The sequence below is a fragment of the Cephus cinctus genome, unplaced genomic scaffold (genome assembly GCF_000341935.2).
Source record: "Cephus cinctus unplaced genomic scaffold, Ccin1 Ccin1_scaffold1303, whole genome shotgun sequence".
NCBI classification, from domain to species: Eukaryota; Metazoa; Arthropoda; class Insecta; order Hymenoptera; family Cephidae; genus Cephus; species Cephus cinctus.
The window spans coordinates 394,489-418,325 of NW_014333733.1; the positions used below are offsets into that span (position 1 = coordinate 394,489).

The 23,837-nt window shown below is 44.5% G+C and overlaps 4 protein-coding genes across 11 annotated transcripts in view; 2 read left to right on the top strand and 2 right to left on the bottom strand.

The window, feature by feature from the left end:
- The first annotated feature begins 850 nt into the window (after nt 1-850).
- LOC107272852 (bifunctional heparan sulfate N-deacetylase/N-sulfotransferase) lies at nt 851-10,231 on the top strand. 3 transcript variants are annotated; one of them, XM_015750432.2, is made up of 13 exons: nt 851-1,229; nt 2,692-4,216; nt 4,462-4,659; nt 4,747-4,999; nt 5,065-5,256; nt 5,521-5,864; nt 5,954-6,242; nt 6,357-6,485; nt 6,594-6,776; nt 6,881-7,101; nt 7,262-7,540; nt 7,646-7,943; nt 8,046-10,231. In XM_015750432.2, the coding sequence occupies exons 2-13, from the start codon at nt 4,050-4,052 to the stop codon at nt 8,154-8,156; spliced, it is 2,664 nt and encodes an 887-aa protein (XP_015605918.1). In that variant the 5' UTR covers nt 851-1,229; nt 2,692-4,049; the 3' UTR covers nt 8,157-10,231. The 3 variants fall into 3 exon arrangements, with proteins under 3 accessions (XP_015605918.1, XP_015605919.1, XP_024945929.1); XM_015750433.2 differs by having other exon boundaries at nt 852-1,077; XM_025090161.1 differs by lacking the exon at nt 851-1,229 and having other exon boundaries at nt 4,085-4,216; nt 4,428-4,659.
- Nucleotides 10,232-10,375: 144 nt separating this feature from the next.
- On the bottom strand, nt 10,376-12,539 carry LOC107272854 (ammonium transporter 1 member 1-like). The gene has a single exon (XM_015750444.2). The coding sequence runs from the start codon at nt 12,202-12,204 to the stop codon at nt 10,516-10,518; it is 1,689 nt and encodes a 562-aa protein (XP_015605930.1). The 5' UTR covers nt 12,205-12,539; the 3' UTR covers nt 10,376-10,515.
- Nucleotides 12,540-12,727: 188 nt separating this feature from the next.
- The window catches only part of LOC107272855 (calcium uniporter protein, mitochondrial), a 14,792-nt gene continuing 3,682 nt past the window's right edge, over nt 12,728-23,837 (top strand). Inside the window, exons 1-2 of one of the 2 annotated variants that reach the window (XM_015750446.2) lie at nt 12,728-13,048; nt 14,988-15,192. In XM_015750446.2, the coding sequence (XP_015605932.1) occupies nt 12,944-13,048; nt 14,988-15,192 (310 nt within the window). In that variant the 5' untranslated portion in view covers nt 12,728-12,943. The other variant, XM_025090163.1, reaches the window with a different exon arrangement.
- Nucleotides 15,757-23,747, bottom strand: LOC107272850. 5 transcript variants are annotated; one of them, XM_025090160.1, is made up of 4 exons: nt 23,178-23,744; nt 19,777-20,010; nt 19,296-19,563; nt 15,757-19,133 (listed from the first exon to the last, which is right to left on the bottom strand). In XM_025090160.1, exons 1-4 carry the CDS (start codon nt 23,255-23,257, stop codon nt 15,966-15,968), a joined length of 3,750 nt encoding a protein of 1,249 aa, XP_024945928.1. In that variant the 5' UTR covers nt 23,258-23,744; the 3' UTR covers nt 15,757-15,965. The 5 variants fall into 5 exon arrangements, 4 of the variants coding, with proteins under 4 accessions (XP_024945928.1, XP_024945927.1, XP_015605915.1 ...); XM_025090159.1 differs by having other exon boundaries at nt 15,757-19,563; nt 23,178-23,747; XM_015750429.2 differs by lacking the exon at nt 23,178-23,744 and adding an exon at nt 22,351-22,686 and having other exon boundaries at nt 15,757-19,563.

Sequence of the window (23,837 nt, forward strand, 5' to 3'; positions counted from 1 at the left end):
AAAACCACATTGAACTAGTGAACAGACTATAGTTCACGTTCACAGTTACTGTTGCTGCTACTTCGATTTTCGTTGTTAACAGCGTTTGTGTTTCAAGGTCTGCAAGGAATAGGTAATTGGGTGGAAAACTTGAAGAGTATGGAAAAAATAAATCAGGTGCGTACGTTCTGAATGCTGTAAACCCCTTGTGAAAAGGAAAAAAATTCACTTACATAGCATTGATTGAGACGTAACATGAAAATCAATATGGATTTTCATGTTACAGGTTGGAAATATATTTTATCTCGCCTAATGGACCCTACCGTTAGCATTGTCGCGTCACGCATGACAGAAAATCATGATTTTCCGTTAGAATATAGATATATTTCTTTCTCACTTCGCAACGTCCAGTTATTCTCACTGTGCAAGTGCGCAATTTTACGGACCTAACAAAACCTAACCGATCTAACGCGAAACGCGAGTTACACGAATGAACACTGGAGGAATTCGATTGGACACAACCGTTGTTATGATGTAGTGCACGCGTGCGCAGTGAGAGGAACTGAACGTTACGAATTGTCGATGTAACGAACGAAGAGAGATATCTCTGTCTCAACATGTTGGGGCCATTTTCCACTTTTATTACTAGAATGGGCTATTCTCCTTCCAGGAGTATAAATTCTATGGCGGCGACAGGTGGTCCGATTGGCGTCGTTGAAAATAGCTTTTGAAAGAGGGCGCTTTGATCGAGTTACTTGCTTCTAACGCCGGACGATGTCGCCCCATTACCTCGACAAGTGCTGCTGGATGGAACCTGGAATCTGCCTGAACGACGGTAACACCACAGTAAAACTACAGCAGCACCAGATTTCGTCAGTGCACCAGTTGGACTCTGATATAAATATTACGCCAGTCGTGTGCCGCTTGTGCATCCAGTATGTGGATTTTATGGCTCTGCTACGCTTTTATTGGAAAGATTCAATATTGTTGGCGTGTTAGCTCTGTGCTACGTTATCGTGTGAAGTTCTGAGTGGATTTTCATGGAATCTGGCTCTCTCCAAGTCAAGTTATCGGTGCCCAAGTCTCTTTTCGTTCACGGTAAGAGCGAGGGAGTGTCTCGTTTTTCCGACAGAACAGCTGCTTCATTTCACCTAACCTCAAAGACAAGGAGAGGAAGGCGTGTCGTGCTTCGTGGTTATAATTCGTCTCGTGTCGCAGTTTTCCTTTGCGCACGCACTTAAATGCGTTGAGTACGTCTTTTTTCTATTAGTACTCTTTCACACTTGCAATTCCGCTTTAACACAAATGCATAATATTTTTTCATTCCCAGACACACACTTCCATACGCGCGCGCGCGCGTCCACGCATTCTCTCTCTCTCTCTCTCTCTCTCTCTCTCTCTCTTCCCTATCATTCTGTTTGTATGCTTTACAGAGCAAAGTATCCGCAGAGGTTACAACTTCATTGATAATAGCTTTGATCTTTTGACGTTTGTAGTTATTTGTATTTCTTTCTTTACTCTAAATTTCGATAAAAAGTTTAAGAGAAAGATTGTTCCTAATAACTGCAGTACATTAACATGTGCTTTTTATTGTAAATGTTCTGTGTGTCACTTGATAATGTTTTTCATTTGTTACATGGATTTAGATTATCTCATTTGTCACTTATTATATAGATATACACGTTATTTAAACCGCATTACTTATTACCGATCCAATGGAATTGACGAATCACAGATGTTTCAGGTTCTAGGTGATTTTTAATAAGATGTTATTACATACAACAGTTTAAGCATAGCGTATAAATGCAGGGGTGGAATTGAGACCGAGTTCACGGGATGGCACCCTTGTCAGTGTAATAAACGATAAGGAAACGTATTGCATTAACATTATTACATATCTTGTTATTAAGCAATAATTGATGAACTGTGGGATTGTCGAAAAGTGGGATCGCGCGTAAGAGACGCGACGTGCTATTGCCGATGAGATCAGTTAGATATCTGGCAGCGTTACGATGTGTCTGACATCCATGGACGACGATCAATGTACCACTCATGGAGGAATGTGCGTCGCCAGAATAAAATTTATGCCGAATCAGAGAATAAATTATCTCGAATGCGAGCGATTCGCGGAATCATTTTGCGTTCAAGTCAAATGGGGAATACGCAAACGATGTGCGTGATGAATATTCACGTCGAGTCGACTAATTTCATTAGTGAAGATCCAGAATGTTGCGGGGATCGTGCATTGCTCTGGAATCGCGATTTTGAAGAACATTACTTCGTCGACTCCCTCCGCCGTGGGGTGACAGAATGAGGGAAATACTTGGACATCGGGTTGGCAAGCCGTTACTTATACTTCGTTACCTATCGACCATTGAGCTCTTTATCATGAACCAGCATCTAGTTTATCATTTCAACGCTCATGGCAATACGTCAATGCGGTTCGTCGTCATCAATTACCTATTCAAATCACTGTCATAGTTAGGCGGCTGGCTGACGATATGGATAATTGAAACGCAGGGAGACTAGAGGGATGGATGTTGATAATTCTTGTTTAAAGTCAAAAGAAAGTTACGTAGCATTAATTATGTGAAATCGATCAACTACAGGCCGACACAACTTGCCTTTGGCATTCCGTTTTTCTTCTTTTCCATCATTTACTTTCATTTCAGTCTAATCCTGTACTATTAAGATTATTTTTGAATGTTACAGATTTCCATACAGCATACAATCTGAGATTTTATCATCCTCATCTGTAACCGGCTGATGATGCAACTTTCCAAGGAGGAATAAAAGGGCTTGATAAAGTGGATCTGTTGGGAAATATTGTCTTTTGCATCAGCTGTATCCAGTATTGTGGATGAAGGGTTATTCTTTCTTTTTCTTCGAAATTTGCAAGTGGATTTTTCTTCGCGTTCCTAATCCACTAGTCTATTGCGTCTTTTCGCTCCAATTTGTCCATCGCTCTTAACTCCTTCCCCTTTTACTACCTTCTTAAAATTATATTCTCATTTTCAACTTACTAATTTTGTACCTGATACCTAGCATTACACTGTAGCCCTGGGCTTCGAAAAAGATACGAAAAAGTGTACGAAGACAAATGCCACATCGAAAATTAAGTTTGCGGATCTGGTTCTATTTTAACCAATGAACTAAAGAGTGAACTCACTGTCGTTGCTATACAGTAAAGGGAATTGCTACAAAGTAGGGAAATTTCATTGAATCGGATTAGGCGGGCAGAGTATGAGCAGAAGTAAGAGTCTTCTTCGTAGCGCTCTCTGACTCTTTGGTTTCTGGGTAGTTATGGCTGCTTTGGATAACAAAATGGGGTAGCGCACATGAACCTTCTAACATAAATGGGTTAAATGGCTATGAACGACGCCAAGTATGACGCCGTTCTTCGCCCGTTGCAAAATGGCGATCGTAGTTTTTTGGAAGCACAACAAGTGGCGTCAAGGATATCGGTGTCCTATTCGAAAGTGAAGCCTTCTTTCGAAGGTAGAATTAATCAATTAATAGGAAGGGAACTTTACCTGTGCTATTTCATACTTTTTAACTATATTGCCTAATCTCTTAAAATTGTAGGAAGAGTGATTTAGATATAAGCAGACGAACAAATTCTTACGACTCAACTTAAAAGGTTTGCAAAATTTCTCTTAGGCATCTCTGTCATTGGCAATATTAGCGTTTAGCCATTCGTGTGAATCGGTAGATCTTTGTACAAATGTAAATAGTATACATCTTCAGCAGAATGAGTTTAGCCGCGACTCGCGAATAGCCATAGCTTCAGATCTCTTATTGTCCCATCAAAGTTCCTGGACTTTTCATTCCACTTCTTCGTCCCATTTTTTTCCCCGATTTTTTTCATAATCTTGTATTTCGACACCCATGACCTCGGATGTGCATTGCGACTATCTGAAATGAGGGAACGTACGGAAACAAATCGGTAATAATCTTTTCGTGCCGCTCATTTCTTCCACTGGTGCCAGAGAAGACGAAATAGTGAAAGCTAAAAAGCAGAGTTCATATCAAGAAAAAGAAGAACTTGACAGTTGACAGTGATTATAGCAATGACGATTTCTACCGGTGAAGGTAGCGTCTTTCTTCTGGGTGCAGTTGGTCCACGATGTGTCGTCAAACAAGCTACCGTCAAACGATGCGTAGCGGCACTGCTTCTGATCTCTGTCGCGAGTATCTTCTATTACACCCACTACATCATAAGCAGCCCCTTCTCCAGGTCAGTCCTTTCACACGTATTCACTTATAGGGATACTGGTTCAGTGAATGGTTCAACGACCTTGCTACACATTTCTACCAGGGAGCCAAATGCTAAATATTACCTATAATTAAGCAATTCACTAGCAATTTCAAGTTGAAAGTCAGGCTTCCTCTCCTGACATATTAATCTACATCTACAGTACATTAAATTCTCGTTTCATATCTGAAAGAAAAAGAAATTCAAAGGCCTCTGTCCGTCTACAGTTTGATACATCGAGACACGCGGCCTGAACCGGTGATAAGATGTTCAACGCTTAGGGGTGCAACGAGATTACCAGCGGCTCCGGACCATCGCAGCGAAGCCAGGTTGAGAATTGACCCGAAGGTTTTGGTCTTCACCGAGACTCTTTACTCCAGGCTTGGTCGAGAGATCGCTGAACTTCTTGATTATAATCGAATCAAGTGAGTATCCTCTAAGTTGAGCTCAAGGCACTTCCACGACTTTGGATAAGGTGTGCGCTAAGGTGCGTGTGCTATTTCGTATTGCAGACACAAGCTCGAGGTGGCAGGGAAGTCACTGCCTGTGCTAACGAATCTGGACAAGGGTCGCTATGGAGTGTTAATCTTCGAGAATCTTAATAAGTACTTGCAGATGGATAAATGGAATCGTGAGCTCCTGGATAAGTACTGCCGAGAGTATTCCGTGGGTATTGTCGGGTTCGCACCTCCAGGCGAAGAGAGTCTTGTTGGTGCGCAACTAAAGGGCTTCCCTCTCTTTATTCACACCAACCTGAGGCTAAAGGTTCGTATGGCGGGCGGGCTTATGAACTCTTAACTAGAAAATGATTGGAATTGCCGGTTCCATAGGATGCTCAACTGAACGCTGCATCGCCGATACTCCGACTAACGAGAGCAGGGGAGACAGCCTGGGGTGCGCTTCCTGGAGGGGATTGGACCATCTTTCAAGCCAATCACAGCACGTACGAGCCTCTCGCTTGGGCCCACCGAAACACCCTTGACTTCTCCAATAATAGGAATCCTTTGGCGACCGTTGTTCAGGTACTCTTTTCATTCTTCAATTGATTCAGTGTCGAGAGATTCTGAATTGTTCCTCGAACCGCTCTGACAGCTACGAAGATATCGACAGCATCGACAGTTAGAGGCAGGTTGGCCTCCCGACGTGATTATCGGATCACACTATTAATCCTCTTTATTTCTGACAAGCTCATTTCGACAGTAGTGCCTCGCAGTGCAACGTGATGCAGTTCGACTCTGATTTACCTTTGCCGTTTATCACTTAAAAACAATCAGGAACAATTTCAGGATCATGGAAGGTATGATGGCATTCAGAGGGTGCTTTTTGGCGGCGGGCTGCGCTTTTGGTTACACAAACTCCTCTTACTGGATTCGATCTCCTATCTCTCGCATGGCCAGCTCAGTCTTAGCCTCAATCGTATGATTCTCGTCGACGTTGATGATATTTTCGTCGGCGAAAAAGGCACTCGCCTCAAGAAGGACGATGTACTTGCTCTGCTGGCAACTCAGCAACGCATTCAGAGTCTGGTAACTGGGTTCAAATTTAATCTTGGCTTTTCTGGAAAATACTTTCATCATGGGACATTTGAGGAAAATCTGGGAGATGACATGCTTCTTGAAAATGTCGACAGGTGGAGTATATTATTATATAGTATAGTATATTATTTTTTGCTTTGCTCCTAGGAATTAACGTATTAACAAGAAATCATATTACTTATAGATTCACATGGTTCTCTCACATGTGGAATCACCAGCAGCCTCACCTGTATGAGAATGTGTCACACCTGCAGTCGGACATGGCACTGAATAAGCAATTCGCAAAGAAGCATGGGATTCCAACTGCGACTGGATATAGCGTCAGTCCTCACCATTCGGGGGTCTACCCCGTCCACGAAGGTCTTTACGAAGCATGGAAGAAAGTCTGGAGCATTAAGGTTACCAGCACCGAGGAATATCCCCACCTAAGACCGGCGCGCCTTAGACGTGGCTTTATTCATCGGAATATTATGGTGAGTTAAGATGCTTTTATTGAGCAATACATTGCCCCCTTTAGAGCTCGAATGCAACAACATTTAGGATGCTTATAATATAAAATAATTATTGTGATATTCTCTTGCGTTCAGGTACTTCCACGGCAAACGTGCGGTTTGTTCACGCATACCATATTTATTGAAAGATATCCGGGCGGAAGGGACAAGCTGGATGAGTCCATTCAAGGTGGCGAGCTTTTCCAAACGATTGTCTATAATCCCGTAAGTTGTGACGACAATACAAATTTTAAAAACTACTAGATCGTATTTTTTGACTTCTTCACATCTCATACGTATACTTTTCATAAAGACCCTCGCTTCCTTTCGTAGATCAACATATTCATGACGCACATGTCCAACTACGGAAACGACCGGCTAGCTCTTTATACTTTTGAGTCGGTTATCAAATTTATTCGGTGTTGGACGAACCTAAGACTTTCTAGCGCACCGCCCCTTGAGCTGGGCGAACGATATTTTCAGCTTTATCCTGAGGAGTTGGATCCTGTTTGGGGAGTAAGTCCTATCATACTGTCAATATTACCAGCATGAACTTTACATATGATATTGGAACTAATCAAGTTAAATGCCTGTCCCCTTCCTCTACTTCATTTTATCAGAATCCCTGTGACGATCCGAGACATCAAAAAATATGGTCTCGAAACAAGACATGTGATCAGCTACCGAGATTTTTGGTAATTGGTCCCCAGAAAACTGGCACAACTGCTCTGTATACATTCCTTTCGATACATCCAGCCATCAGCAGTAACCTTCCCAGCCCCGACACTTTCGAGGAAATTCAATTTTTCAATGGAAAAAATTACTACAAAGGACTAGACTGGTAAGATTTTGAAATATAAAAATTAACCACGAATGAATGAAGAAAAATGTAGTGATACATTGCCCCTTCTCTTCGCTATATTTGCATTCTTCCTTTTTATATATTTTTTTGATTCGCTACTCCTTCGCTCACAATGTTTACGGTACATTTGGCTTACTAGGTATATGAGCTTCTTTCCTGCGGGCAAGAATGAAAGCCTACGGTTCTTATTCGAAAAGTCTGCAACCTACTTCGATGGTGACCTTGTCCCACGTAGAGCACACGCTCTTCTGCCGAAAGCTGAACTTATCACAATACTTTTATCTCCCGCACGACGCGCCTACTCTTGGTATCAGCACACTCGGGTTCACGGCGATCCTGTGGCAAATAATTACACTTTTCATTCAGTCATCACCGCAAGCGACACCGCACCGAAGCCCTTACGCGATCTTCGAAACAGGTGAGTTCAGTTGATACCGTCGACAATTGAGAAATTTGAAATCGTCATTAGTCAAAAAGTCAAGATTGTTGATTGTGCAATTTCTACTTTCCAATGCGTACGCAGGTGTCTCAATCCCGGAAAGTACGCGCAGCATCTTGAAAGGTGGCTGTCGTACTATACACCGCAACAGCTACACATAATCGACGGGGAGCAGTTGAGGCAAAATCCTGTAGAAACACTTCACGAGCTTCAACGATTTCTTAAGATTACACCAGCTTTCAATTATTCGTCGCATCTCAGATATGATCCAAAGAAGGGTTTCTTCTGTCAAGTGACTAACGAAGATCATACTAAATGTTTAGGAAAAAGCAAGGGACGTCAGTATCCACCCATGGATGATAAATCGTACAAGCTTCTGCAAGTGAGTTAGACTCCTTATTAAAGCTATTTCGTGCATGCAATGTCACTATGTATTCTGTAGTTCCAACTTCAATGATGTAATAAACTGTATTTTTTACGCTAGAGATACTACCTCTCACACAATACCGCGCTGGTAAAATTGTTGAAGCGACTGGGATCGAGGACGATTCCACAATGGCTTAAGGACGATCTGACAGATACGGTGATGACTTAGCAAAAGCCGAGTGTCTCAAAACTGGATCCTTGCTCATCCTGTACTTTCGTCATGTTAGTGGCAGCAGTTCATGCTGTCGCCAACAATTTGTAATTACTTGTACATTTTACACATTAGCAGGGCCTAGCCTCTAGTAATACCTCTAGGACCCGCGTCCGTGGATCAGATAGGAGGCCTAAGACGACTAGTCACTGAAAGGCTTTGTAATGAGAACTTCATTCGGAGCTATTAATTATGCAAATGTCATTATTATTATTATGATATAATCCATTAAATAGTTATGATCCAAGAAACACAAGGTAACAATTTCATAGTATCAGCAATGATGAAATGCCCTATTTAAGTATATAGGAGTAATAGTTATATGGTATCTCATGTACCTAACTGTTACATCCTTGAGTAAGACATTTAAACATTGCCGATATGTAAATGTTACTAGGGTAAATCCATCAAAAAATAAACACCTTAAGTAAATGGCTCCATTGAATGGAAACGTGCTAAAATTACTATATATATAGAGATATAATTTGAGTGAACGCGTCCATTAGCTGGTGCTTGTTCATTCACTCATGGAATCACCCAATGTATTTATCAAAGGGCACTATCATTGTCTTGTCAATAATTTCCAATGACAAAATGGTCTGCGCACCACATAATCAAAAGAGAATATATGAGCGAATTACTTCTCTTGACTTGATATCCTTCTCAGACAAAATCCTAATTTTGCGAGGCCCAGGTAAATCGTCTCATATTTTCTTTTCTCGCGTAAATAAGCAGGACCACAGAGAAAAGGTGTTAGTGTCGAACTAGTGGGAGAAGGTATCAAGACAGACTGTTATTCCTAATTGGTCCATCTACCGAGAACGGCCAAACGGATGCTCGAGAAGTAATGAAACGCTGAGGGCGAAATTGAATGTATGAGATGATGTATGTTAATAGCTGTTCACTCCGGCACGTGGCGATTGGTAAATTTTGCTAGATACGTGTAGGTCTTACGATGCTGCTACGTATTGTCTATTTTAACGTTAGTATATAATCGTTGAATGGCATCAATTCAACTTTTAAGATCGAATCAAAAACGGCCATCTCTTGTAATGCGACAACAACTCTCAACGTGGAATTGTGCCTGTATGTTTGATGATTGTAGTCTTATTGAAGAATAATTTTAATGTTGTGTTTAGAGTTTGACAGCACTGCTCTTGATAGGTAGAAAAAAAATCAAAACACGCTGTTATTTTATTAATGTAAAATATTTACGTTTACCTTTATACGTGTCGTGACTAACCACGCAACACGTAACTTGTGTTCAACTGATGACTGTAATTTACATTTTAGGTTCTCAATTTTACGCACGTCATTTTTATCGGTGGATACGACCACGTAGCTAAAAACTCAACGAGTGAGATATCATTTCTTCGGAAAGTAATGTTTGTTCTTTCGGTGTGAAAGGAGGCGGGGCGCGACTCTATTGCCGATGCACCACCGTGAGCGCTCGTCTGCTGTTATTGACCGAGAGCGACTATCGGCTACAGGAGCCGTTAGATTACTTTCTGTATTCTACCGGGCGGCTGCTCGTTAACTCCTTAACGTTGCGTATCTTATGCACAGTTATCTCGTCGCGAGATGTGCCATTTTAGGAGTATTGTATATAATAGGCACTAAATGCAAATTGTTCAGAGTCAATATATATTAATGTGACGCGACAGCGAGGTGCAGAGTGCGACGACGTGTTTCCGCGTAGCCTGACAATAAACGCAGAAACGGCACGCGCAGGTACATAAAATCTTTGTAAATCCTCCAAGTAAAGGAAGGCTACTCTATTAAAACTCACATTTACTCACATTCCTTCTACGAGTTTTCGCCTTGCGACGACAGTAATATTTTCCGTATTGTCCCCGTGTCCTGGGCGAGTGTGTGAGAGAATAAAATGTCCGAAAAGAAACACTGTGGCAAAGGGCATGAGAATGATTCAAGAGAATGCTAATTTAATATTTAACTTGTGATTGTACGGTTGTAAAATGCGGCGACAACTGCATTAACAGTCGAAAACTTGTAATAAAATGAGAATGAAAGAATCTCGGGAGATGATCTCTTTTTATGAGCGATCAGTTCGTAACATCCGTTTTCTAAGAGGACATCCTACTGCTTTCTTCGAAATCCTTCCAATACGTTTTCATTCTGTGAAATGTATCAATTGGCTTTTCTCATGAATTCCTCTTCGACGTAACATAATCCTTTGTGATCTTCGTGATAACGCCATGACAAGCAGTAGCTTGTGCTGCCCTGCCTTATCTATCTTCTTACTTCATCCACATTCAATGTAAGAATAATTTTATTGCCGATGCTTCTTCGTCATAATCTAAAAAGAAGGTCCTCGTGAAGCAGTGCCATGGAATTTTGAAATCTCCCGATGGTATTGAAGGAATCTCGGCGAAGCGCCGTCATCATCTGCATCAGTGACATCGATACGAGTACCATCAGCATCGCGACTGGAAGAAATTGGAATGATCGGAAATGCGACTTCGTTCGGCATGGTGGGAAGACTTGGTTGAAGGTAAATTGCTTCGCCGTCAGGAAAAAAGAGACGCTGCATATAGGAACGGGCAGGGCCGCGTCGGAGAGCGATGCGCGATCTCAGGTTGTTCAGGTATTCGGAGCGGTTCCTTAGGAAGCCGAAAAGCTCAAGAGAGAGAAAGAGCGGTGCCATCGAGCAGAGGACCAAGGATAATAGAGCAACAAGGCAAATGAGCTGCCAGCCAAGGTCGGCCAGTCGGGAGTTGATTGGTGTCTGGGTAGACGTTGTGATGGCGAGCGGTGCCATAAAGCTTCCAAGGAGGGCGCAGCCAAGGTGCCCGGCGAAAATGTTGCAGTAATCCTCGAGGGCGCTGCGGAAGACCCGTCTCGAGAGCACGTAGAAGACAAGGCCACCGCTGGCACCGATGCTCAGGGCAGCAAGTGGCGAGTAGAAGTCGATGCCAGCTGACAGGGTGACGATGCCGGCGGTGACGGCCTGCAGGCATCGCGCCACCGTCCAGTGATTGAAAGGCTCGCGGCTCAGAGTGAAGTGCAGCGCGACGACCATGAGAGCGCATCCCGAGCCCGCCAAGAGACCATTCACGAAAACCAACCGAGTCGTTAGTAACATTCTCGAGGTGCGAGCGAGTGACAATCCTTGAAGGCCCACGAAAATGAGAAAATGCCCGCAGAAGAGGATGCTGCCCGAGTCTCTCGGGATACTTGCCTCGTCGATGTCCCGCAGTCGAAGCAGCCTTCGCCCGAGAACGAGGGAGCCTATCGTTCCTGAGAGAGCACCGAGAATGTGAATTACGCTGGCGCCGGCATCGTCGTGGAAGTGCACTCGCTTTCCCGCGAGCGAGCCCGTGGCCATCCAGCCCCTCGGGCTCCAAATCCAGTGAAGAAGGACTGGTTGCAGCAGGCCTGCAAGAAGGCTCGCACTCAGGACATACCCGACGGTATGCATTCGGCCAACGATTCCACTGGTGCAGATGCCCGAAGCCGCCATCGCTGCTTCCCATCCGAGGAACGCCTCTTCTTCGTTTGCTTCACTGCTCCAGATCCAGAAATCGCCGCCAATCAGGCCGGCAGTGTCACCGTTGAATGCTAATGCGAACCCAAGCAGAAGGTAGACTACACTCACGACGGTCACATCGAGCAGATTCTGCAGAAGGATTAGGTTCACGTTGTTCATCGGGATGCTTCCAAGCTGCACGAGGAGCATACCCAGGCGAAGAACGATCGACAGGACTCCGCGAAGAAGCAGACTGATCGACGAGCTGTAGACAGGCAGCAGCGACTTCACTGCCTTCATCGTCGATCCCAGTACTTCGTCATCGTTTTCCTCCTCCTGCACGGGGATTTTCTTTCTCCCAACTAACGATCCATTTAATGCATTCCAGATGTTCCACCCATTCCGCATGTGAAATGAGTCCGTCTTTCCCTGGTTTCCAGCACCATATTCGTAATAGTTCTCCCCGTAGAGCTCCTCAACCTCCCTTTGGAAGGACACTAGTGATGATATCCTATACATCGAACATTCTTCACCCAGATCTCACTGTGCTACTATACTTTCTTTCTCACAGACCGCAGATCGCTGATTGCTCACTGAAATTATGAATACGTGGCCAGTCGTTCGGTACGATCTATGCGCGAATACAAGATGTAAGAAGGAAAACTGTCATATAATGCTGATTATGTACTTGGATATCGTTAGAGCAACGAGATTCCATCAGAATCTGCTCGCTGTGTACTTTGAGTATTTTGAGTAGTTTTGTCAAATGTTTTAGTTCGTAGGGCTTCAGCCGCCTGGAAAGATACAACATGCTTATATGATTTTTATGAGGTTTATTATATTTTTGCCTCTCTGACACTGCTATATTATTTTTCATCATTATAGATAACAATTATATAGTATTATCTAACATGTGTTATAACGTTATTCAGAAATCGAAGGGAAACTGGGAAAACCTTCCGTTCTTTAAGTATAGCAGCCGTGCGCTTGCGTATTTCGTTCGACAAAGTATGGAAGCCGTGGAGAATGTTTACAGGCCAGAGCAACCAGAGTAACGGTCCCCGAATTGGAGTGGAGTGAAGACTGAGAGGAGGCAAAGGCAAAAGACAGGCCGTTGCCTGTGTGCATTGGTGTATGTGCGCGCCTGCGTTTTACGGGTGGCTGCAAGCAGCAGGAAGGGATAGGCGGCCAGCAGTCAGTCCGAAGCGGCCGTTGCCTTTGCCGCTGTGGGAAATTAGGTGCTGTAGTGCTGTGCAAGATGGCGACTGCTGGCGTATCGTGCCGGGCATTCACTGTGCTTCGGTGTGAGATGTCACGCGTTTTCAGTGTAACGTCCATGACTGCCGCGAAGAAGTATCAGAATGTGAGTTGCTTCGTACGCTCGCAATATTTCGGCTTATCTTATAAACACGCCTTTCCCCCTCAGATCATCTCGAAATACATGCCAATTGTTCGGGATTTCCTTTACGGTCAAGTCCATCTCGCTTGCGCCTATTCGACTGCACGCAATGCTTCGTCGGGCCCTACAGTAATGTGCGTCTGCGCATCCGCGTACGTGCGACTTGTTTTCCCTTACACGTGTGAATGAATAGTTTACCACCGTGCGTCCCAGCAGTCCACGAGTCATCTGTTTCCAAAAAATAAGCCACGCACAATTCAACTGATTTCATTGTTCTGAAAAATGTACACTCTCACCACGCCGAACGGATCAAGTGTTGATAGTCTGCAGAGACACGTTTAACCACGTGTCTACGTGTGTATCCTCTGACCATCGCCCTGCGTCCTACGTGCTATTGCTTTTCTCTGTGTGAAATTTACCTGCTCTCGGTCGATCACTTATTGTCATTCGGAGATTCCGATGTTAAGGAGGATTCAAGATGTCCCCGAAATTTTTATTTCACTTTTCATCAGTGGTCGGCGATGTGTTTATAATTCGCGATATACGCCAGCTAATCTTATCGCGTCGGTGTCAAAGCTAAGGGAACTATTACTGTTCGACGTGATTGCTTTGGATGCTATTAACATTTCATTCTGAGCATTTTCAGTTTGTCATTTAAAAAAAAATACTTAATTTGTAGATATTGATTAAATCACGAGCGCTTATTGCATATTTACATAGGATTACTTATGTTAGTGGACATCTTACGACAAGGGAGCCGGCAGATTTATAAATATTCTGTAGCGTAAAATCGTGCATCCGAAAATAACGGCTTCACCACTGGCCGGGCCGACCCAGGCAAGCCCTGACGAGTTAAAGCAAATCCGAATTCGCATCAGTTCAATTCATGCCTGCGTGTTTTGATAGCATTGCATGTCAGTATAGTTGCGATTTGAGTATCTGACCGTGCAAAGAGCAATTAGCATTCTCCTCTCCTATCCTCTCCTTAGATCCCTTCTCGGCTTCTTGGCGGTACAGAGTTTTAGTTTATTATTAAGAGCTCATCAGGCTCAAAATATCCTTTGCCCTGTTATACGCGTGTCCAACTCCATATCGTTCTCTCAAGGTCAAATCCCCCTTTCGACAGACACATGGCATCTTCGAACTGCTCTGACCCGGAGTTGACCCGACACGACCTGATCTGACCTGACATTTCCGAGAATAAGGTCGGTAGAAAAATCGAAGAAATCTAGACAGCCGAGAATTTTAAGTGCTAATTGTTCTTTCGCGGAAAAGTTAGCATTTCTCCTGCTCCGGGAACGAGCGATTAGCTATCTTGCGTTGAGCACGGTTAGAAGAAGGTGATATGGAGAGTGCTGAGAGTGTAATGACACTGGCGTTACTGCTAGTGAGAGCTTTGGTTGTCCGAAAAGAAGGAATGGAAGTTGCTGCGAAAGCTACGAAGGATGCAAAGCCTGCTAAACATTTGGCAAAGCTGCGGCTAGCGCCACAGCCATCGATTTACCACCCTCCTCCGCTCTTCTCCGCTCTTCTCCGCTCTTTTCCGCTCTTTTCCGGCGAACGCTCTCTCCTAGGATCACAGTCGAATGAGTAATAACGTTACTCAATTTGTCAATTCGCTGCTTCGAGATGCTTTTACTCTGGTTTTTGGATACGGCGCGTACAACCGATCGACGTTCAGTCGAATCGAATGTTTCGTAGTTTAGTCCTCCAATAAGAATGCTCAATCACGTTGGAAAAGCTAGTTAGTTTTTTTCTTTCCTTCTTATATTCTCAGCGGAGCACGAGGTATCAAACAAGGATATGATATCATGTAATATGGTGCTTATAACCTCTTGCGCCTATGGCATTTCCGAAAGGTGCCGATATTCAATTGTGTTATCGCCTCTGTCATTGTTTTCAGGAAACATGGTGTCGCAGATGGCGAACGATCTGGCAGAGAGGAATTTCCAGCTCGGCTACGTCTTTCAGACCGATTCTTACTCCGGTCCTCCCTAAAGATTCGAAATCGTCAAAGGATTCAAAGGATTCGAAAGAATTAAAATGCCAGAAAAAGAGTTCGAAAGAATCGATCTCGAGCTCAATGACAGATGATGCAGGATCAAGCGGTAAGCTTTCGTAGAAACTGGTAAAAACGTAATACGAATAAAATAATGTCTGAAAAACTCACAGGGAGGAAAAATCGAAAACTATTCGAATAAAATGACGATGCATTATGCTGTTTAGTCTGTTTTTCATAAATGGCAGAACGTTCTGAATTTCTTGAGGAAATACTGTTAAATAATTCCGATACTTCTGATTTGAGAAAAGCTGAGCCATGTAAACTATAATATCGATCGCTGGCATTTCTGTTTCTTTTACTGCACGCGTAAACATCCGCAAGACCTTGTCCCTTGCACTGCCTTCCAAGTACATAGAAAAAAAATACTGAATCCTCAAGAACCAACTCTTCTGTTATCGGTCAACCGAAAGAGGCTTTAAACTTTTACGTTCCGACTATTAACATTGCTAGCAGAACAATTAGAGGCGCAGAGAACTTGCGGAGTGCAGCGTTGCTTCTTATATCTTTAGAGAGACTCCTTCGATCCGTATGAACAGTCGAGAATTGAATAAACAATGATACTTGTCCCTGTGTCCATGTTCGTCTTTCGGACTAAGAATATACATACATATAAGTTAATATTTCGAGCTACTCTAGCTTTATTAAGAGGAGGACAAACATACGATAGGTTATAAATTAGACTCCACATTGAAAATTCGTAAAGTAAGAAAACGAGCACGTCGAAGTGATCTGCGAAACGGGAGCAAGTGGTTGCAATGTTGCAGATGTCATGATCGAGCCATTGAGTGTCAAGGCTTTAATTCGTTGGTTTATCCTGAGCTAAGAGAGGTTCTCTGGGTCTTTATGAAGGACCTCCGCATTGAGGCTGTCATCGAGGACCTCAAATTCTTCGAAATCCATGTTGCCGAAGTCGCTGGATCGCGAGGATACTCGCTCGTTGCGTTGCCAGCGAGTTAACCCACTCTCCTTGAATCTGTTGACGCACGATGGACCTTCTGACCGTCTTGACTCTGGATCATCGAAATCGTCAAGAATAAATTCCGTTCGCTGTCGCATTTCTGGCCCTCGTTCCTTACGTTCCACCTCGTCAGTGCTGCCTTCCGTTGTCTCGGGTTTCTCGGGTTTCTCGGGTTTCTCGGGGTTGCGTGTGCGTTTCTCCTCCCGTTTGGGCTCGAGGCCAATTACAATCGGTGGTTCTCGGCGGTGAGGAATTGTCATGGGCATCGGAATAGGCGTCTGCGTGGGCGCAGGCGACTTTGCATCGCTACCTACAGTTCCTGAACTTTTGACGCTCGGACAAGCTCCGAGATCGGAATCCCTGTTCTGCAAATGATCTTTGTTCCCAAGCCTTCCAGTGAGCTCCAGCCTACTGTCACACGAGTTACTCTTGATCAAACGAAATTTCATCAAGTCCGCACAATCCCGAGCGTTGCATTTCTCTTTGCCATCAATCTTGGATGAAATCTTAGTGCTGATTGGCGAGATGAATGAAGCGCCACTTGAGATATCGACCACCTTACCACCGTAGTACGTGATTGACGTTCCACATTCCCGTATTTTCTTGAGAACATCCTGGGAAACAAAGTGACCCGATGTACTCCCGAAGATATCGTCGTCCTGATAGTAAAGGTCTTCCTCATTTTCATCCTCCTGCCCGACTTCGGCATCGGCATCGACATCGTCATCGACATCGATCTCACCCTCGGAGCTGGAACCAGAAGAGGCACCTCGTAATCCGCTTCCAGGATCGGTATCTTGATAATCGCTCGAGACTCCTGAGCTGACGCTACCGGTGTCCCAGCTCTGAAGACCACGTCCGAGCCTGCCTTTGGCCAGCAAGGTTGTCGGTTCGCTTGGAGAGCCATTTCCACTTCTGGCTTCGAACACTTGAGCAATAATTCTTGTTTTAGAGTCTGTCCTGATCCGTTCCGCAGCATCCTCTTCCTTCCCGATCGTCGATCTAACTGCCGATCTACTCGACGTCCTTTCCATGTGCTCAAAGAGTTTCTTCAGCTTCTTGGCCCTGTTCACCTTCCTCGATTCCCGGCCGGCACTGCCGCCGGCTTCAGCCGCCAAGTCCTTCCGATCCTCGTCCATCTTTCTGAGGTCGTGCATACTGACGCTCTTGCCGCCCGGTGGGAGCCTATTTTCATAAAGAGGGTTTTCACGAGGGTACTCGTCCCCTGGGGCCTTAATGGCAAGGCTCTTTTCGAAAATTTTCCGAACGTTCCTTACTGTGTCGGGATCAGGCAGCTCTTCGTCGATGAGCTCTCGATTAATACGAATTGGATGATAAAAAAAGTGTCTTTTCAATGAAGACTGCTGATTTCCTGATTGCATCTTCTTTTCTTCTTCGTAAAATCCATCGCCCTTCGTTACCTTGTCATTCGTCACACTCGTCGTCGGATTGCCCGAGTTTCCCGATTTCCCTTTGCCTCTCGCGCTCCCGACCGCAGCCTTCGTCGACTTTCCCGGCTTCCCTGCTAAAATTTTCTCTTCTACTCTTTCGGCACGTACCGGCTCGATGATGACCACTTTGTTGTCAACTAGGAGTTCTTGAAACGAATACTGTTTGAGATATTGCATGAGTCCGTCAAACGCAACGTCCCTATTCATGCTGCCAAACATGTTTTTACTGAACATATCGGATTTGATTATTTTATATCGTATATGATTAAATTCTGCGCCATCCTGGCACTCGATTGAATCGACGCAGCTCCATGACCTCGTGAGATTCGTGCGATCGTGCGCTTTTCCATTCGCATCATTTAATTTTGACTGTTTACAAAATTTATCATTAACCGCCTCTGTCTCTACTCCATCGTCCATGGATTGTCGTCTAGTTTCACTGCCAATTTCCGATCCTAAGCCAAGATCAGAACTTTCGGACCTGGCCTCGAAGCCAAGACTACCCTTGACCACGTTACATGCCTTCCCGAAAATGTTCGAAGTCTCCTTAATGATTCTTCCGAGCTTACCATCATTTTGCTTCGTCTTCTCGCTTCGATACAGCGCGTTCATCTTTTCCCCCTTTTCCTCTGCTTTCTTCTTCTGCAGCTTCTCTGTTTCCTCTTTTTCCTCTTTTTCCTCTTTTTCCTCTTTTTCCTCCTCCTCTCCCTCCTCCCCCTTCTCCCCCTTCTCCTCATTCTTCAAGTAGTCGCAATTTGACGGCACCTCGGGCAAATCTTGTCTCTTCAACCGGTGGGATCCCGCTGTCTCGCGACCCTCGGCAGTGCCTGTTGTTGCATCGACCGAGTGATGCTTCCGTTTGGTGACGGCATTGTCAATGATTTTAAGCACTTGTGGCCGTCGCGACATGTCTCCGCCGTCTGGTTCTTCGGAATCTGAAATCCAGATGGACTTGAAGTCCTCGGCAATTTCAGTTCTTTCGGACTTTCTGCGCAGCGACTGCGACTTCAGCCGCCCAACACACGCGGCAGCGGATCCTTCTTCGGGGCAATAAGTCAGAAGAACGGCAATACTAGGAGCAGGAGAGCAGTCCTCGACTGGTCCTCTCTTACCCTTCGAATTTCCTCCTTGTATTTCACTCCGGAGTTCGCATCTGTTCATTTGAGATCGCCTCCGCGACTCCGTCACTCTTTCTAAGGGCTTCCTATTTCGATTTCTCTCTTCTTCGTGTTCTTCCAGCTCGTCGCAATGTCCTCGTACCTTGTACTCTTCCGTCGTTGCTGTTCTTCTGATCTCGTCTTCTACCGGTTCATCTGTCTTGAAATCCGTGTCTTCGCTCACGCTTGTAGTGCCATTGTTACTCTCGTTCGTATTGTTGCTCCTCCTATTAGTACCGGTAATGGCGTTACTGCTGCCGTCGATGCTTCTGCTTGCTGCGCCAGTTACTATTTCGTCGCACTCGAGACGAAACTTTGAGAGAGGTAGAAGGTCAAGCACATCGAAGTATTCGAGCTCGCCGTCGTCCTCGAAGAGAATACTGTCCAGACTCCTGCGCTGCTCCTTGCGCCTCCGCTTCACCTGTACAGAGGTAAGAGAGCAAACGACTGGCGCGCGCGAGAGAGACAGTGATTGAATGAGGGGGAGAGAGAGAGAGAGAGAGCGAAAGAATGGAAGAACGCAGGTAGAGAAGGTCGAGAATGAGAATTTGAGGGAATTGAACAAATTGAGTTTCGTACGAACCTGCGTATAGATACAGTCGAGGCTTCTGTTCTCTTCGAGAGGCCAATCGTCCTCGACGATGTCGACGAGGCCCCCGACGCCGTCGAGAACTTGAACGCTGTGGTATCGTCGCAAATGGTCGGGCCAGTCGAGGATATTCAGACGATCGTGATCACGAAAACGATTTTCCTCTCGGAAGCAAGAGACAGGATTTCGATCTGTCTTTAAGGATTCTTTCAATCTCTCGGAATTATATGATTCCGAGAGATGTTGTTGACTTCTGGACAATCTGAGAAACGAGTAATAGGAATGAACGGTGGCTGACTGATCGAACAGTTTTGCGGTGTATCGGTAAATTTATCAATCGGTCCAACAACTCACAGAAAGTAAGTAATACCCCTGCGACGGTCAAGCCAGGATGGATATATCATTCTCTCTCTCTCTCTCTCTCTCTCTCTCTCTCTCTCTCTCTCTCTCTCTCTCTCTCTTTGTTGCTTCTTACCTGTCCTTGAGTGAATTGCGATCTATTAGCTTTGCTCTGGGGATAAGCTGAGCTTTGCGAGGGACATCGAAGGGCTCCCCTAGTCGAAGGTATCGGCACTCCTGTTCCTTTCTCACGTTGTCCTCGGCAATGAGGGCCAAGCTCCTCGTTCTCTTTAAGAGTTTCTTCTGCTCTGCTGTCTCCAAGGCTTCACTTCCACGTTTGCCATAACGACTGCTGCCAGCTACACCCTCCCTGCCATCAGTACCGAATATTCAATCACGAGTCTTGTCGCCGCGATTTTGCCTTATTCATTAGAGCCTATACCGTATAAGAGTTTCCAATAAGGTAAGGCGATAATTCAACTATGAGACTGATAATTTGCCGAAAGGTCGACTCTATTACGAACCAAGGAAAACAGTCGAAATCTGTTTTTACGAAAATACGAAAGCATACGCTACAGTGGAAGTCATAGGATATATATATATATATATATATATATATATCGATTAACTGACCAAAGAATATGGGAGAATAACGGGACTAGTCGGAAAAAAGGAGAGAAATTGGTTATCGGTTTGAGGTAGTGTCTCTCTATGCTTCTTTTATTTTCCCCATTTGCCTTCCTTCCATACTATACAATATGCCATTTTATCCTGGAGATGAGACTAACAAGAGAAAGTATTACATCGAACACACCGCATCCACGCTATAAGTAATACGAAGCGGCAAAGAAACGAGAGCCAACGAATGAGCACTCGATAGCTCGTAACTCGCGTAAAGTAGTGTACCTACCGAACTACACCAGCTACGTTTTGCCGAATTGCTGTCATGGACATGCGAAACACGAGGCCACAATTCGCTATGCTTTTGTAAACACGGTACAGGGTACAGGGTACAGGGTACAGGAACTGGAACTGGAACTGGAACGGCCCTCGAGAAGCAAAAGCGGTGTCTGTCTTGTCGTATTGTTTCTGTCGTAGGAGCACGGACGCGGGGGACACGAGAGCTAAACCGACGTCACGTACACGGCTTACGTAACTACATCACGAGTTATTGAGATCCGCCGAGTGCATACTTACTTACTCGCGTGGAGAGAGAGAGAGAGAGAGAGAGAGAGAGAGAGAGAGAGAGAGAGAGAAAGAAAAAGAAAAAGACTCTTCCCTCAAACGGAGCCTTCTACCTAGTGCTGAATTTCCCGATTAATTATAAAAATATGGCTTTGCAGCCTCATTTATCCTTCTCCTCTCCGCACAAGCCTATTGGTGCGTTATTAGTTATTAGTATTAAAAGGGCACGCACGTAAGGAGGCGTCATTATGAGCTAAGTTACGGGCCTTTTATTCGTCTATTTGAAACACTATCTGGTCCATCTACTAGGAAGCAAAGTCCAAGCATTTTTAATGGGCGACTCGTTACGGGACTGAGAGCTCTCTTCTTAATAGAATCATCGTCCTGTGCGATCACTTATCCTTTACCTTAAATAGAACGACGATCCTTCCTAGTTGATAATTAATCGCTCCTCTTTATTATTTTCTGCTTACGATCAGTAGGTGTAGGTGGGTGTACGTCTTTTAACGACTTTATGGTAGAAGACTTGATATCCGTTCACCACGCGCGACTCTGCCCGTCGGCACTAACTGGACAACTAACTAGCATGCGCAATCTAGCGTGAGTGCCGTGACGAATGGAGGAAGGTGCGAGGGGATCCCGAGACAGAGGGCAAACAGCGGGTAGAAGGAGTCAGCGCAAAAAGAGACAAGTAGAAGGAAACCTGCGGCTAACTTTGACGATGCACCTTGACTTGATGTTTTCGAACGAGAGTGCCATTGCTGCTGCTAAATTGATTACGTAATCCAATGTACAAAGCAATTGGCATTGGCACGCGTTGGGTTTATCGATTAGGAACTCTGGAACTCTCGAACTCTCGAACTCTTCTCTTGAGTCAAAAGGCAAACGAACGTTTACTTGTAGTATTATTTGGAAGCATTAGTGATCCGATCTGCAGCCGCAGGCCGATCACGTCTCAATCGTGACTCTGTTGAACGGAAGTATCCTCGACAGCGGAAGTGTGCTCATGGGAGTCCCAGTGCAACGAGAATCCAGAAATGCATTTGCGCGCCTTTCCAATTGTTCTTTATCTGAAATTCTAAAGTTCTCGAAGAGAAGTGACCAAAGACTTGGATCCTATAGGAAATCGATCGTTGTTTCTCTTGGGATGTTGGTTATCACGAGATAAAAGGCTCACAGTGTGTCAAGGACGCAGGCCTTTCGAGCAGAACGGAACTACGGCACGCGCGTTTCACCGTCTTTGCCATCTTTTATACTTTTTATCCTTTTTATCCTTTTTATCCCTAATAAACGGCTTATTGTTTCGCCTCGTCTTCTTTGTCGATGAACGTTGAAAAAATATTTTAAAGAAAAACATAAAGTTGCACCAACCCCACGTAATTCCTTATGTCTTCACCGTACAGGATGTTAGAGGGTGCTGCTAGCGAATGACGGTTAATAGGAGAATGCGACTGAAATGCTACACACGGCGAGGAGTTGGAAGATCAGACGCGCAGTAATTCCAGACTTCTTAATCTAATTGTACCTGATCTGCTTGCCGGTGTCTTCGTCAAATTCCATGGTCACTTGATAGTACACCATCCTTATGGAAAACATCGTGCAAGATACGTCGATCCTCTCAAAATCCGATATTTACCTTCGGCTTGCTATTACAATATTTCAATAGCTTGCTAATTAGGTAGAACCAAGAGTTGACAGTGTATTCGCGCGCGTGCACTCTCGCCGCCGGAATTTCATCTAAAACATTCGAGGACTTCGTCCGACGCGGCTATGCACTGTGTGTCCGATCGGTAGCACTGAGGCAGTGCGGCAGTGCGGCACTGCGACGTGTCGCCGTGCTGAATCCCATGCACAAACGGATATCCGGCATTTCGTTGTTTTTTTCTTTCTTCCGCCTCCCATTCTCAATTATACAGCTCTCATTCGGATCCGTAGGTTATTTATTTCTTGTTCTTTTCGCAAGAGACGTGAAAGTGAAAAGCTTCGAAAGAACTATCGCGGGTGACGCGCGACAATACTAGAAGATTGGGCATGCACGGGTCGCTCCTAAGGAATATTGTAGACGCCGAAGAGTTCAGTTGGCTAGCATTTCCGGTATACGTTTTTCAGTCGCTAGCCGAGCGAGACTTTCGGCACGCAACGCGAACGCGGATCTCATTTTCATGTACAGTAACGTCGACCGACCAACTAGATCACGAGCATTAATAGGCACTGCCGGAAATATTACCGTTACACGGGAATTCGACAATCTGACAAATCATTATTATGCACTCGCCGAAAATGAAGCTAAAATTCTGTATTATATCAAAGTCAAATACATAATCATAATTTTGTATCTTTGACTTTACTTACCGGTGACAACGTTGCCGTTGCCTTTCGTGAACCCACAAAGCATCTCCTAAGCTGTGACTTCCACTGTGAACACCCCCCATAATACTTTTTAGCCTGATGCTCCTTTTCACGACAATAATCCTTTATATTATTTTTTTTATTTCAGTTTTTCTTCGTTATTTCTCCTTTATCACTTATATTCTATTCTGCATTTAAATTTTTCATTTCCCATTGTCTATCGACTCTTGACTTCGTCATCCCTTTTTCATTTTCTTTTTTTTTTTTCAATGGCAATGTTTGTCGTCTTGTTAGCCTTGGTGTCTCGTAGTACCATCAATGTCCGATAGATGGGCTCTACGCGCGGTGTCTTTCTCGCATGGGAGTGTGGCTCGTCCAGTGCTCAATAAGAGTGCGCAAGCTAACGAAACTTTACTTTTATGTGAACCGAGTGTTGTTCCTACGTAAACTTTTTCGAGAGAGGGTCGTGACCACACGGTCTTTGACCCACATAAATAAATTGAAGAATATAGTTTTGTTTTAGTACACTCTTTTGTCGTCTAATTATCCGATTTTTTTTGGAATAAGACATAAACATAAACTCGGGGTGTACTCGTTTTTCTCACAAATCTGTAATTTTTAACAATAATTTTGTTTGTAAAATTCGTATTTGGTTATGGTTGT

Coding starts and splice junctions, on each gene's coding strand:
- LOC107272854 (XM_015750444.2), bottom strand. CDS start 12,204: ATGTATAGGATATCATCACTAGTGTCCTTCCAAAGGGAGGTTGAGGAG.
- LOC107272852 (XM_015750432.2), top strand. CDS start 4,050: ATGACGATTTCTACCGGTGAAGGTAGCGTCTTTCTTCTGGGTGCAGTT. Junction 6,243..6,356: donor TTATTCATCGGAATATTATG/GTGAGTTAAGAT, acceptor TCTTGCGTTCAG/GTACTTCCACGGCAAACGTG. Junction 6,486..6,593: donor AAACGATTGTCTATAATCCC/GTAAGTTGTGAC, acceptor TTCCTTTCGTAG/ATCAACATATTCATGACGCA.
- LOC107272850 (XM_025090159.1), bottom strand. CDS start 23,257: ATGGGGGGTGTTCACAGTGGAAGTCACAGCTTAGGAGATGCTTTGTGG. Junction 20,011..23,177: donor CAACGGCAACGTTGTCACCG/GTAAGTAAAGTC, acceptor TACTGATGGCAG/GGAGGGTGTAGCTGGCAGCA. Junction 19,564..19,776: donor CGCAATTCACTCAAGGACAG/GTAAGAAGCAAC, acceptor CTCGTTTCTCAG/ATTGTCCAGAAGTCAACAAC.